The sequence below is a fragment of the Saccopteryx bilineata genome, chromosome 12, assembly GCF_036850765.1.
Source record: "Saccopteryx bilineata isolate mSacBil1 chromosome 12, mSacBil1_pri_phased_curated, whole genome shotgun sequence".
In the NCBI taxonomy this organism is placed as follows: Eukaryota; Metazoa; Chordata; class Mammalia; order Chiroptera; family Emballonuridae; genus Saccopteryx; species Saccopteryx bilineata.
The window spans coordinates 34755019-34769957 of NC_089501.1; the positions used below are offsets into that span (position 1 = coordinate 34755019).

The following is a 14939-nucleotide window of genomic DNA, read 5'->3' on the forward strand; positions in this document are numbered from 1 at the left end:
CACTTCCTTTGCTAAAACTACCCAGTCCTTTTCCATTATTTTTAGAATAAAATCCAAACCACTTTCCAAGCCTACAAAGCTATATAGCTTGGCCTCTGCTTTCATCTCCAACTTTATTTTGAAGCTTTCTCCCACTGGGTCAACATGCTTTTGCTACCTTAACCTTCTTCTATTTCTAGAGGATGCCAACCTGGTTCCAGCATCAAACATTCGTCACTGCTACGAACATCACTGCTGGAGATGTCCTTCTCATAGAGGAGGGTTCAGCTCAAGCCATGTCCCCTGGGGGAGGCCTCCCTAGTAGCACTTATCAATATTATCTGAAATTACCCTTCCTTGTTTGTTTGCTTGTTAACTGCTTGTCTCTTTCTGGTTAAACTCTAGTCTTAATGATGGGTCATGACCTTCTCCATCTTGGTCACCACTATACCCCACCACCCAGAATGGTGCTTAGCCTATGACAGACACTGGGAAAAGATTTGTTGAGTGGGTACATGACTATTGCATACAGAAAGTAGTTTAGGTATAGTGCCTCCTACTGGGCTGGCCAATTTAGTCTCCAGGGCAGCTCAGTCTCTTTCTCCATTGGTCTAGGGCTCTGTGGCCATTCTCAGAAACAACTTTCTCGAGGGTTCTCTGACCCAGAGGCAGAACCGACAAGCACATCGACTCAGGTGATATGTACATATTCCTTTTCACGTGTGTGTCGCTCCTCCGCTTCCTTCATCATTTCCTGCGCCTGCTCGAGTTTTGCATCCACCAGCTTCTGCTGCAGTTCTCTGTGTTTAAATATCTTGTCCAGATGCTACGGAAGAAACAAATTGCGCACATCAAGCTTGACGGGGTATTGGGGCTAAAACAATGTAAAATAAAAAAGCGATATTTACATAAACACACATTCTCTAGGTTCTAAGATTTTTAAAAAGAGGGCAATAAACACATTGACATCACTTATGGCTGTGTAGAAAAGCCATAAATTGGTGAAGTCCCCTTCCTTTTGCATATGCAAATGGGGTGGCAAAAGGCAAAGGTGCTAGAATTCAGCAATTGTAACTCCACAAGGTCTGAACGTTATTTTTCTAAATTTGGTAACTATTAGATATGATGCTAGTTATTATGCTAGGCAGCACAGATAGTGACAGCACTATTACTCGTTTTTTTGGCTCTTTCTAATGAATATAAAACTACTTTTAAATACAACATTAGGGCTGGCTTTAGCTCAGCAGTTCCTTCGAGTCAAGTTCACTTGCTAAATACAACATTAATACAAGTTATCACGGTGAATTCTTTTCCACATCCTCCACACTCCTGCTTCAAGGGCTGTGAGGAAGTTCTGGGGTACCTTAATGTGGCCCTGGATCAGGGACTTAGGCAGAAGCCCCCTGATTTCAAGTCTGTAGCTCTGATAGGAAAAACAAGGCCAAGGGTCACAGGGGAGTTGATCTGCAAATGTGCTATTATGTGACTCTGCACCTTTTGACCTCTCTACTAGCTTGGTGAAGAGATGCTTCCAACTCTGCTCCAGTATGGACAGTTTTCTGGTCATTAGGAGGTCCCATCGGCAAGAGGTCATGTGGAATTCTATCCTTGAGCCTTATACAGAACCAGTCCTGGAAATATACAACCAGTCTACAGGGGGTTCCCATCTGAGAGCTTTCTGAGCAGTGTGACTATTTTCTTTTTAGCTCCTTCCCTTTTGTTTTTGCCTGAGCCTCCACTCTGGAGCAGGGCTGACCTTCCTGACAAGATAAAGTGACCACATGGCAGTTGGCTTATTAGGAGGAGTTTCTTGGTCTACCTAAGGGGTGCTACCGTGTGCAATGGCTCAGTTGTTTTCTCAGCATGTTGCCAACAGAACCACTTTGACTAACTTATGTTACATTTTCAAACAGAAATTTAAAATTTGGATGGGATGAGGAAAAAAATTTGATACATCAAAATCCTGAAGGAACTTCTGGAGCAGGGGTCCCCGCATGCGGCCCCCTGAGGCCATTTATCCAGCCCCCAGTGCATTTCCAGAAGGGGCACCTCTTTCATTGGTGGTCAGTGAGTACGCAAAGTGTGGTGTCGCTCACATACAGTACTACTTCCGGTGACGCGGGACGCACACGTCACGGCTCCGGAAGCGCGTCATATCACTTGTTATGGCTAGCAGTGACAAATATGGAACCGGACATTGACCATCTCATTAGCCAAAAGCAGGCCCATAGTTCTCATTGAAATACTGGTCAGTTTGTTGATTTAAATTTACTTGTTCTTTATTTTAAATATTGTATTTGTTCCTGTTTTGTTTTTTTACTTAAAATAAGATATGTGCAGTGTGCATAGGGATTGTTCATAGCTTTTTTTATAGTCCAGCCCTCCAACAGTCTGAGGGACAGTGAACTGGCCCCCTGTGTAAAAAGTTTGGGGACCCCTGTTCTGGAGTCTTAAAAACATGTTCAATATTAAAATATTAATTTCGAAATAATGAAAGATTTTGATAGTCCCCTTAATGTAAGCTATGGGAAGCAAAACTCTTTTGGCTTTTGTGACCGTGGGTGATTTAATCTTATAGCCACTGCTTCCCATCTACAAAATGTGGATAATATGTCATTATCCAGTGCATAAGATTGTTGAGACAATTAAAGGACACTTTGTATGTAAAGTATAGTCTTTAGCACATGGCTCAAGCTAAGGTCTGAGTAACTAAGACCATGATAATTATAATTATTATATTATTAATACTAGTATTGACTTGTGGGGTATATAGACTACATATTCTTAATGACATGGTGACTTTTACGAGGGAATGTGTGCAGTATTTCTTGGCTCTGTAGAGAGTGTTTTAAAAAGACCAAGGATAACTGTGCTCACATCCTACCACTTTCTATTTATTGCCTTTGCTTTGCAGTGATTCCAGCGTGGAAAAAATTCCATATGACTTTCAGCCAGGTATTTTGCAATACCATCTGTTTTTATTTGGCTAGTAGGAGAAATCCAAACCTAAGTATTAATCAATTGAGAAGGCCGGTCATACCTTTCTTATTAACCATGCTGCCCACCTTCACAACCCCGATCAGGATCTATATCCAGTGCTTCTACGCTGTTTGATGTGGTTCTTACCTCCTCTCTGAGCTCATATTGATCAATGATACTTTTCAGTTTCTCTGCGAGCTCTGTGTTCTCCTGACACAGTTTCATATTTCGCTCACTCTGCTGCTCAATCTGGGCCTGGATATCCGTCAGGGTGCTCTGGAAATGATTCGTAATCTCCTTTCTTTTCTCTTCTTCCTCCCTTGCCCGCTGAAGGGTTTCCTCCTGCAGATTCAAAGAAAAATCTTTTGTTTATACTGGTTGACATACACCTGGGTTTATAGAATTCAGGGTTGGGTCCACGAAAGGAGATTCACGTGCAGAGGAAGCAGGATGGTTTTCCTCAGTTCTCTCTAGAGCTATGTTGCTCAGCCCCAAAATAAGTGTGTGAGCAAAGGTTTCAGTTGTGAATACACAGTCACTCTGAGCAGGTGCAGTGAGACTTTTGAATTTGATAGCTGGTGATAAATAGGCTTGTTTTAGTGATGACTGGCCTCCTGCGGAATGAATAACCTGCAGCAGTTTCTAACAAACATGGAGTCATCTGGTTTTATCTCTTGGCTGTGACCTGGGGAAGAAGGGCCACTCAGTTTCACTGATAGATGAGACGGCTCACGTGTTTCTTCGGCTGGTACAGAAAGAAGAATATATCCTGTATTCCTCTATAAAAGTTATGGGATGTGAGCCACATAATCGTATTACCCAAGTTTTGTAAATATAAGTGATCACAATATAAACTTTTTCTTGGTAAGAAAAAACTTTCATCAAAAAGCTTGAAAATCAGGAAACTAAAATAGCTAGAGGTCAATTACAACAATTCAAAAATGTAAAAGGAAATTTTGGAAAATATGCTGGATATTTTATTTCTGAAGAACAATCATCCCACATGTCACATAGGGTAATTGAAATGTTCCATGTAAATTTTGAATCTGAAAGCAATATTAAGTTTCAAATTTTCTTTAACTCTAAAATGAAACATCTAATTTCCCTTCTTCTGGTTTGTTAACATTCAAGAATTGGAAATTAACTTTTATGTCATTTCTGTTCTCTTTTCTCTTAAATCAAAATTCTTCCTTCATTGCTAACTACTAACAATGTACCCACATTTCCTCCATTTCTATATTGAGAATTGTTTGCTTTGTGATTGTTACTCTCATTCTTTTAGAATGAAAGGGTTTAATCTTGTTCCATCATAGCAAGATAGAGATGCTGCTGACAAGAGATACAGACATTTCAGGGTTCCTTTCAGTTCTGATTAATTGTCATTATGAAAGCCTGCTTCATTGTTGGCAAGTAAAATTATACTGCATTTAGTTGCCTACCGCCATCAAATTATGTAACAGGATTTTAAAGGAAATGATTTAAACAGAAGTAATTTTGTAAATCTTTATTATGATAGTAGAATAATGTGATCAAAATGAAAACTGATGCTGAACATCTATGCTCTGGAAATAATTTAAATTTGTCATTCGGTGACCTCTTTACCATATCAACATAGTTTTTTCTAACTCTAATATGACTCCTGATATCAGTCATAACTTATTCATGATATAAACATTTCTTTAGTGACAATAGCTTAGATATTTAGCTGCACTTCCTATTCTGAAGAAATTAACTACCAGAGAGCTTATTTCTCTGAACTTTGTATGCTAACACTTACTATACCTATTTTATTAAAAATGATATGGCTATTTGTTAAGAACAATCAAATATACATATGGTAGTGGTGGTTTCCTCATTGCTCCTGGTTAGTGTAGAAGTCAACAAGTTCCTCGTCATAGCATTATAGATCATAATCTGAATGTCATTTTCATTTATAACAATTCTATCCATGAATGAATAAGCCAATGTAAGAAGCATCCTGTGCTACTCAGTAACTCTGAGTTTTTCAATGGCAACCAGATACAGCAAGAAGATATGGGTGTTATGAGGGCATTAAACAACAAACCATCATAGCACCCATTCCTGGCCCCCAAAATGGCATCTTCTATTTTACATTGAATTGTTTTTCAATGAGAGAAAAATAAATCTAGCACAATCTTATGAAATTTAAGTAAATTGATAAAGAGAATGTAATCATTTGAACAGTGTCTGAGATAAAATTTTCTTTACCAAGCAAATTGTTCAAAATGAAAAATAATGCAAAGAAGATTGAGAGACAAAGTCTGCATACTTAAGAAAATAAACTTTGCAAGCATCGTTATCCATCTTAGAACTAGTGCCATGCCTGGCTCATGATTCACAGGTGTTCAGTAAACATTTATTTAATGAGTCAATGAATTATTAGTTTATATCTATTATATGAGTAGCTTGAACTAGATTCCTGTAGTCCTTTCCACATTAAAACTGAAATTCTGTGATGACAAATTGTACTTACTCCTTTACTAAAACCATGTTGCCTGAGGCACTTACCTATTCCTTACAGAGCTTTTTCAGTATAGCTTGAGGCTCAGATTCATTGCTTTGAATATATGTAGTATCTTGTTGAAATGAGTCCATATCTCAGACTTTCACTGGTCTTTTTCCAAATGATTTTAAATTGTGAGGTTTTTAATTTTTTAAAAAACTCACTGAAGAATCAATTTTAATAAAAAATATATAGTAAAAGCTAAATTTTTTAGTGATGGGAAGAGCCTGCTATGCATTCTCTTTCTATGTCTTCCCAAGCTCCTAGCACATGAATTTTCACATTAGATATACTTAGGCTGTTTCTTTTTTCTTTTCTTTTTTTTTTCATTTTTCCGAAGCTGGAAACGGGGAGGCAGTCAGACAGACTCCCGCATGCGCCCGACCAGGATCCACCCGGCATGCCCACCAGGGGGCAATGCTCTGCCCCTCTGGGGGCCTTGCTCTGTTGCATCCAGAGCCATTCTAGCGCCTGAGGCAGAGGCCACAGAGCCATCCCCAGCGCCCGGGCCATCTTTGCTCCAATGGAGCCTCGGCTGCGGGAAGGGAAGAGAGAGACAGAGAGGAAGGCGGGGGGGGGGGGTGGAGAAGCAGATGGGCGCCTCTCCTGTGTGCCCTGGCTGGGAATCGAACCCGGAACTCCTGCACACCAGGCCAACGCTCTACCGCTGAGCCAACTGGCCAGGACCTACTTAGGCTGTTTCAAGAAAGCTTATTCCGGCCCTGGCCGGTTGGCTCAGCGGTAGAGCGTTGGCCTGGCGTCCCGGGGACCCGGGTTCGATTCCCAGCCAGAGCACACAGGAGAGGCGCCCATTTGCCTCTCCACCCCCCCCTTCCTTCTTCTCTGTCTCTCTCTTCCCCTCCCGCAGCCAAGGCTCCATTGGAGCAAAGATGGCCTGGGCGCTGGGGATGGCTCCTTGGCCTGAGTGGCTCTGGTCGCGGCAGAGCGACGCCCCGAGGGGCAGAGCATCGCCCCCTGGTGGGCAGAGCGTCGCCCCTGGTGGGCGTGCCGGGTGGATCCCGGTCGGGCACATGCGGGAGCCTGTCTGACTGTCTCTCCCCGTTTCCAGCTTCAGAAAAATACAAAAAAAAGAAAAAAAAGAAAAAGAAAGCTTATCCATGCTGACCCTTCTGCAGACAACAACTAACAACTATAAATTCTGGATACGATGTAAGAAACAACTGTCTAACCATACTGGAGAGTAAACAAAATCAGGCAGATCCTAGAGAAAAGTTTACACTTGTAAAAAGGGATCGGCACATTGTAAGTTTCCCATTTTTACAGATTTTAGCTTGAGGGAAGACTGAAATTGGCAGTTGCTTGGAATGGGGAAAACTCTCATTAAAAAACCTACTGTCTTTCTGGTCTGAAGAATAAGAGAACAGAGGAGAGAGAGAGTCAGAATGAGAGAGCCATAAATTCTTTAAATAAACTCTGCCCAAATCTTTGGCTAACTCTAAACTACAAATATGCATGGTAGACTCAGAGCAGTCTAGCTAGGGAAAAAGTAAATGATCTGAGATTTGAGTTGCTGCCCAAGAGAGAGAATTTGTAATTTGATTCTAACCAAGTTAATTGCTTGCTAAAAAATATTCAGCATTCTTCAAGGAGTATGCTAGAAATGATATTCTCCACAGCATAACAGTTACACCATCCAGGATATAATTTACAAAGACTCACAAAGAACCAAGAAAATATGGCCCATTCTAAAAAAATAATAATAATCAGAGGAATCCTATTTCATAATAACCCAGATGTGGAATCTTCTAACAAGAATTTCAAAACAGGTAATATATGCTTATTGCTATAAAAGAAAATATTATCTTAATAAATGAAAAAATAAAAAATATCAATAGAAAAATATCTATAAGAAAGAAACAAATGGAAAGTCTGAAGTTAATGTAAATGTAAGCCATGAAACCATAAGCATCTTAGAAGAAAACATAGACAGTAAGCTCTCAGACATCTCTTGCAGCAATATATTTGCCGATTTATCTCCACAGGCAAGTGAAATAAAAGACAGGATAAACAAATGGGACTATATCAAACTAAAAAGCTTTTGCACAACTATAGACAATAAGAACAGAATAAAAAGACAAACTACACAATGGGAGAACATATTTGACACTACGTCTGATAAGGGGTTAATAACCAAAAAATATAAAGAACTTGTAAATCTCAACACCAGGAAGACAAACAATCCAATCCAAAAATGGGCAAAAGAAATGAATAGACATTTCTCCAAAGACGACATACAGATGGCCAATAGGCATATGAAAAAATGCTCAACATCACTAATCATTAGAGAAATGCAAATTAAAACCACAATGAGATATCACTTCACACAGGCCAGAATGGTGCTCATCAACAAAACAACACAGAATAAGTGCTGGCGAGGATGTGGAGAAAAGGGAACCTTCTTGCACTGCTGGTGGGAATGCAGACTGGTGCAGCCACTGTGGAAAACAGTATGGAGATTCCTCAAAAAGCTGAAAATCGAACTGCCTTTTGACCCAGCTATCCCACTTTTAGGAATATACTCCAAGAACACCATAGACCTGCTCCAAAAGGAGAAATGCACCCCCATGTTTGTGGCAGCATTGTTCACAATAGCGAAGATCTGGAAACAGCCCAAGTGTCTGTCAGAGGACGAGTGGATTAAAAAACTTTGGTACATATATACTATGGAATACTACTCAGCCATAAGAAATGATGACATTGGATCATTTACAATAACATGGATGGACCTTGATAACATTATACTGAGTGAAATAAGTAAATCAGAAAAAACTAAGAACTATATGAATCCATACATAGATGGGACATAACAATGAGACTTAGAGACATGGACAAGAATGTGATGGTATAGGAGTGGGGTGGTGGGGAGGGAGCAAGGAAGGAGAGAGAGTGGGTGGGGGGAGGTGAGGGGCACAAAGAAAACCAGATAGAAGGTGACGGAAGACAATTTGACTTTGGGTGAGGGGTATGTAACATAAGCAAATGTCAGAATAATCCGGGGATGTGTTCTCTGAACATATGTACCCTGATTTATCAATGTCACTGCATTAAAATTAATAAAAAAAATTAGAAAATATGAAATTTAAATATCACTGGATAAACTTAGAGAAAAATAGACATTGGAGAGGAAAGAGCCAGTGAATATTAAGGTAGACCAATATAAATGATCTAATCTGAAGATAAAAGAGAAACAGGATTCGTGAAAAACAAGAAGGGAGACTTGAGGACCAATGGAAAAATAAAATTTGCAACACACATGGAATTAGAATCATAGAAGGAAAGGAGAGAGAGAGAGAGAGAGAGAGAGGGAATGGGGCAAAAAACCATTTGAAGAAATAATGTCTGAAACTCCCCCAAATTTAGTGCAAGACATAAATTAGAGATACAGGAAGCTCAGCAGGTCCCAAGTAAGATAAATATGAAGAAAACCACATCTCGGCATAAAGTATTCAATGTTCCAAGAACCAAAAATCAAGAGAAAAATCCCTAAAAGTATCCAGCAGTAAATTACATATTATATATAGGGGGACAACAATTCATATTATTGTTGATTTTCATTATTGTGGAGGCTAGAATACGGAATCTATAAAAGGCTGAGTTAAAGAAAGGAAAGGGAAAAATACTTGTCAACCAAGTACTCTATATCTAATAAGTATAGCCTTCAAGAAAAAAAGAAAAATAAAGACATTTTAAAGAATGAAAAACAAGTCAGAAAACTGATTTCCAGTAGAACTATACTGTAAGAAATATTAAAGGAAGGTTTTCAGGCTCAAGGGAATGACACTAGACAGAAATGTAAAGCTTCAGAAGGAATAAAAACCATCAGAAATGTAATTCTTTAGGTAAATAATAAAAAGACAGCTTGCCTTTAATTTTTAAAGATATACATACACATATACATACACAGATACATACATATAATATTCAAAGTAAAAATTGTGACACTGCTTCATGAGCTTTATTAATATATGTAAATGTAGCACATAACATTTATAGTTTAAAGGTGGGGTAGTAAATGGACCTATTTAATTGCTATGTTTCTATGTATTATATGAAACAATACAGTATTAACTCTAGGTGGACTGTGAAAAGTTAAGAATGTGTATTATAATCATAGAGAAACTACTAAAAATTCAAAGAGGTATAGTTAAAAATTCAAGAGATAAAAAGGAATTTAAAATATTCAAATAATTCTAAAGAAAGCAGGAAAAGAACAGAAGAACAGAAACAGAGGTGACAAATTATGACTAAATAATATAGTGGTAGATATATAGGTAACCATTCTAATAATTGCATTATATGTTAATGAACTAGTTTGCTCATTAAATGGCATATATGATAAAATTTTAAAAAGTCCAACAATATATTATCTATAATAGACACACTTTAAATATAAAGACCCAGGTTAAAAATTAGTGGATAGAATGAGATATACCTTGCAAGCAATAAGAATAAGAAAACTCAAGGGGCTATATTGATATCATATAATGTAAACATCAGGATATATTGATAGATTATTACTAAAGGACATTTTATATAATAAAACATTCAAGTCATCAAAGAGACATAATTATGTATACAAATGATATTAGTACTGCAAAATACATAAAGCAAAAATTGAGATAATTAAAAAGTAGACAATTCCACAATTATATTAGAAGATTTTTAACATCCATCCCTCAAAAAATTGATAGAATGACTAGACAAAAATTCAGTAAGTATATAAATGATCTAGAGCTAATTGTTACCTATGCAACACATATCTTACAGCTGAACAGACATTCTTTCCAAGTACATATAGTATGTTCATCAAGATGGATCATATGACTGGATAAAGAAGATGTGGCAGGCCCTGGCCGGTTGGCTCAGCGGTAGAGCGTCGGCCTAGCGTGCGGAGGACCCGGGTTCGATTCCCGGCCAGGGCACACAGGAGAAGCGCCCATTTGCTTCTCCACCCCTCCGCCGCGCTTTCCTCTCTGTCTCTCTCTTCCCCTCCCGCAGCCAAGGCTCCATTGGAGCAAAGATGGCCCGGGCGCTGGGGATGGCTCTGTGGCCTCTGCCCCAGGTGCTAGAGTGGCTCTGGTCGCAATATGGCGACGCCCAGGATGGGCAGAGCATCGCCCCCTGGTGGGCAGAGCGTCGCCCCTAGTGGGCGTGCCGGGTGGATCCCGGTCGGGCGCATGCGGGAGTCTGTCTGACTGTCTCTCCCTGTTTCCAGCTTCAGAAAAATGAAAAGAAAAAAAAAAAAAAAAAAAAAAAAAGAAGATGTGGCACATATACACTATGGAATACTACTCAGCCATAAGAAATGATGACATCGGATCATTTACAGCAAAATGGTGGGATCTTGATAACATTACATGAAGTGAAATAAGTAAATCAGAAAAAACCAAGAACTGCATTATTCCATACGTAGGTGGGACATAAAAGTGAGACTAAGAGACATTGATAAGAGTGCGGTGGTTACGGGGGGAGGGGGGAGGGCACAAAGAAAACTAGATAGAAGGTGACAGAGGACAATCTGACTTTGGGTGATGGGTATGCAACATAATTGAATGACAAGATAACCTGGACATGTTATCTTTGAATATATGTATCCTGATTTATTGATGTCACCCCATTAAAAAAATAAAATTATTAAAAAAAAAGATAGATCATATATTATGGGCTATAAAAATTAGGGCTTCTAAATAACCGATGGATCAAAGAAAAATCAGAAGGGAGGGAAATTATGAAATATTTTAAATTACAATCCTGATTTTTGTTACTTGAAATATTCATGACCTTCGACAACTAATTTGGGTCTCAGTTTCTTCAATAAAATAGAGATGTTAACCTTCATAGAATTGTTGTGAAGATTAAATAAAATAATGTATATAAAGCATTTAACACAAGTCCTGGCATAATAATGATACTAAATTTCATTGTCCATACCTGGAAGCTATTCTTGAGGGTGTGTGGGTATACCCCCAGGGTTCCCTGCCCCTTCCATTATTCTGTCTTTGAATGCCACCCAAACAGACCGTGACACATTATTCCACTCTTTAAATATCTTTGCTGACAAACCTTCCTGCTATATCTGATTTAATTTATCTCCTTCCTATAGAGTACTACTGAAAGCCAGGAGAGTGCTATTACATGAACATTTATCTTGAGTTGAGGATGAGTCTCCCCTTCCGAGACCCCTATCTAACTTGGGTTTTGATTGTCCCGAGAACAATGACTAAGAGAATGCCAGAAGCCCGTTTCCTTACAACTCATAATTTAAGAGTTAGAGTTCATCACCCTGGCCTCCCATTGCCCAGATAACAAAAAGCAATTTTTCCCCCTAACTTTATTATAAAACCTCAGCCATGATTTTAATTTCTCTATTTCTTGAAATATTTCCTTTTAAACATATGTAATAATAACTGTCCCAGGAATATTGGTGTCTAATTCTGGTTTGTCGACAGCTTTAGGAGCTTCAGCTGGAAAGGGGATTGTGGGCGCACGCAGCGTTAGCTGGGAGAGCCCCACATCTGGCTTCTTCGCGTGGAGCTAGTGTCTGTGTGTAATCAGATGAACCACACTGCAAGAGGCTTACGCTGTAGTTAATGAAACCCATGCAGACTAAATGAAGTGGTCAGTCTATTATTTTTAGATTGAATAATTAAGTCTGAAGAGCTTCCGTGTTTTCTCCAGTAGCTTCTGTTTTCGAATGACTATTGACATTTTGGCTCTCAATTTTGCTTTACGGTGTCAATTAGCTTTGTGTCAATTTATTTCATTTCACGCAGATTTCATTATCATAAAAATTGTCGCCCCGTCTTTTACAAGTTTGTATTTTAAAGGGCGGAACGAAGGCCTACCTTAGAAAACAAAACTGAACAAGCTCAACGTAAGAAAAAGGTAAGGCGAATGGCGTGCACTTTACTAAGGGCCTCTTCTAGATCGGGAACTATGTGGCCACCATACGTCTGTGTCCTCATTTAATTTTTTCCCAACCACACAGGGAAGTTGGTATAATCCTCATTTCATTGATGAGGAAACAGGCTTGGGAGGTAAAATAATTTATTGAAGGTCACAGGCGAGCAAGTGGCAGGGCTAGTATTTGAACCCAAGCCTCTCTGATTCTGAACTCACGCTCTGTTCTCGAGTAGCAGAGGCCGTGTCTATGCCGCATGCAAGAAGGTGTGTTATGTGGGCCCGGGGGGCACGTACCTTCAGTGTCTTGTTGTGTCTCTGCAGCTCCCGACACAGGCTCTCCAGTTTGCTTCGAGCGAGGATGGCTCTGCTGTGCTCACTTTGTAACTGGTCCTTTTCCTTTTGGATTTGTACCTGTTTCTTTTGTAGGAGCTTTAATGTCTTTTGCTCGGTGCGATGTTCATCCAGCTAGACAGGGGCGTGCACATGTGAAAGAGGAGGGCAGGAATCTCTTTTGAGTTAACAAAGAAAAAAAAAAAAGGAGCAAAAGAGGAAATGCCTAAAGATCCCTTGTGGTTGTTTGGAAACCTTTCCTTTGCTATGATCATTTTCCCTCTGGAATCAAATAAGCCTCACTAATGTTTGTACTTTGTAGTACTTATAAGTATGGCTTTTGTAGCATAACATTTATAGGTCTTTCCTTATCATCACTATTAGTGCTGCTCTCTTCTTTTATCTTTTTTTTTTTTTCATGGTCTAGAAATAGCCTTAGGTTTCTTGAGTCTCTCTAATGCTGCCAATCAATATTAGAAAGGCATGTCTCAGAATATGTAAACCGCCAGCAGTCGTAATTAGTCCCTGGCACAGGGAGTGGGGGGCAGTAGGCAACAGTGTGTCTGCGTGGTTCACCTTTAGTTACCAATATTCTTTCTCAAAAGAAGCTTATAGTGACTATTCTAAGGAGTAGCAAAGAGAAAAGCAGCCTCCCTGGTAAAAGAAGATGAAGAGATGAAGTCTGTGGGTTGTGAGAGAGGGAGAGAAGAGAAAGAACCCCTTGGCTATCTAAGCTTTGACTGTTTGTCACCAAAATTTCAGAAATAGCCACTGCACAACTTAACAACATGAAGGACTAGTATCTGGAACGTGCCCTGTTCTCTGCCCACTGTACCCCCTTCGTGTTGATGGTGAGTAAGTCATGACACTTGTTCTGTTGAGCACAGGTGGGGCCTCTTCCCACCCTCATCCAGCAGCCGTAGCTAAGTGTCAGGGGCGGCATGGAGAGCGGAGCCAGTGCATTCCTGGACTTCCCATCCCAGGATGCTGCGGTTCTGGGGTAGGGTTGTCAGATAAAATGTAGGGCCAGCTAACTTTAAATTTTAGATAAATAAAGAATACATTTTTAGTAAAGGCGTATTCAAAATATTGCATGGGACTCACTTTTACTAAATAAATTTGTTGTTTGTTTACCTGAAAAGTGAACTGGACATTCCTTATTTTTATTTGCTAAATGGGGCAATATTTTTATGGAATTCTCATTGGGTTGGGGCGGTTTGGGGATCAACCTTCAGAAGCCGCCAGAGACGAGCATAAGCATATTCTAGGAGAGTGGATCTCAGGCTGACACTCACTGTGAGTACATGCTAGCGTCAGTCCTCTGTCCAAAGTCATTTCCTCTGCTGAAATGAGTCCCTGATTGCCTGGATGGTGCTTCAGCCAAGAACGTGCTTGTCATAATAATGACCTTGTTGGCTAAGGAAGAGGAAATGCCCTGATAACCCCTGTGCTTCAGGACCCTGTGTGTTCTGATACCTCATAGAGACTGAGGCAAGTGGATACATGCGACATGAGTGCTGATACGTGTCTCAGTTATCCTGTCTTGAAGAAGCATTTGTTCTTTCTGAACTTGATGGATGGGACTGTCACACCTTCTTCAGTTCACAAATTATTTTATTCCAGTCACATTGAAATATCCGTGATAAACATTCACCACTTTAAGGTGCAGATATTCATACATGATATTCTATCTTCATACTTAAGGGAAATTTATAATTATCAGTGAGAATTAGGACCAGGAAAAACTAGGCCTATATTACTACAAATATTGATTACAATTGATACCCCTCTTGATGTTCAATTGAAAAATCAGTGATACTTTATTATCTATTTTTCATGCTCACCTCCTGTTCACAGGATATGTGAGGTCCTTTCATTTGATACCATGTTTATCAGATAGGGGTGAAACTTCTCATGCTTATGTTTAGACTTGAAATGACCCATTGTCCTTTCTTGAAATGTATATATTGTTATTACTATTACTGCCTTTATGGCTTAGCCTTTACCTTTTGAAGATTAAACCCTATGTCAGGGTTTCTCAGCCTTCGCACTATTGACATGTTGGGTCAGATAATTTTGTTGCTTGAGGGCTGTCCTGTGCACTGAGGGCTATTGTGCAGAATTTCTGACTTCCAACCACTAGGTGCTGGTAGCACCTCCTCACCCCCCAATTGGGAAATCCAAAATATCTCCAGACAGGTAT

At 39.5% G+C, this 14939-nt stretch overlaps 1 protein-coding gene across 1 annotated transcript in view; it reads right to left on the minus strand.

The window, feature by feature from the left end:
- TXLNB (taxilin beta) overlaps positions 1-14939 on the minus strand; it is a 57777-nt gene that overhangs the window by 24678 nt on the left and 18160 nt on the right. The window contains exons 4-6 of the mRNA XM_066248161.1: positions 12701-12871; positions 3106-3300; positions 686-805 (exon numbers count right to left, since the gene is read on the minus strand). Of these exons, the coding sequence (XP_066104258.1) occupies positions 686-805; positions 3106-3300; positions 12701-12871 (486 nt within the window). The remainder of the gene's footprint in view (positions 1-685; positions 806-3105; positions 3301-12700; positions 12872-14939) is intronic.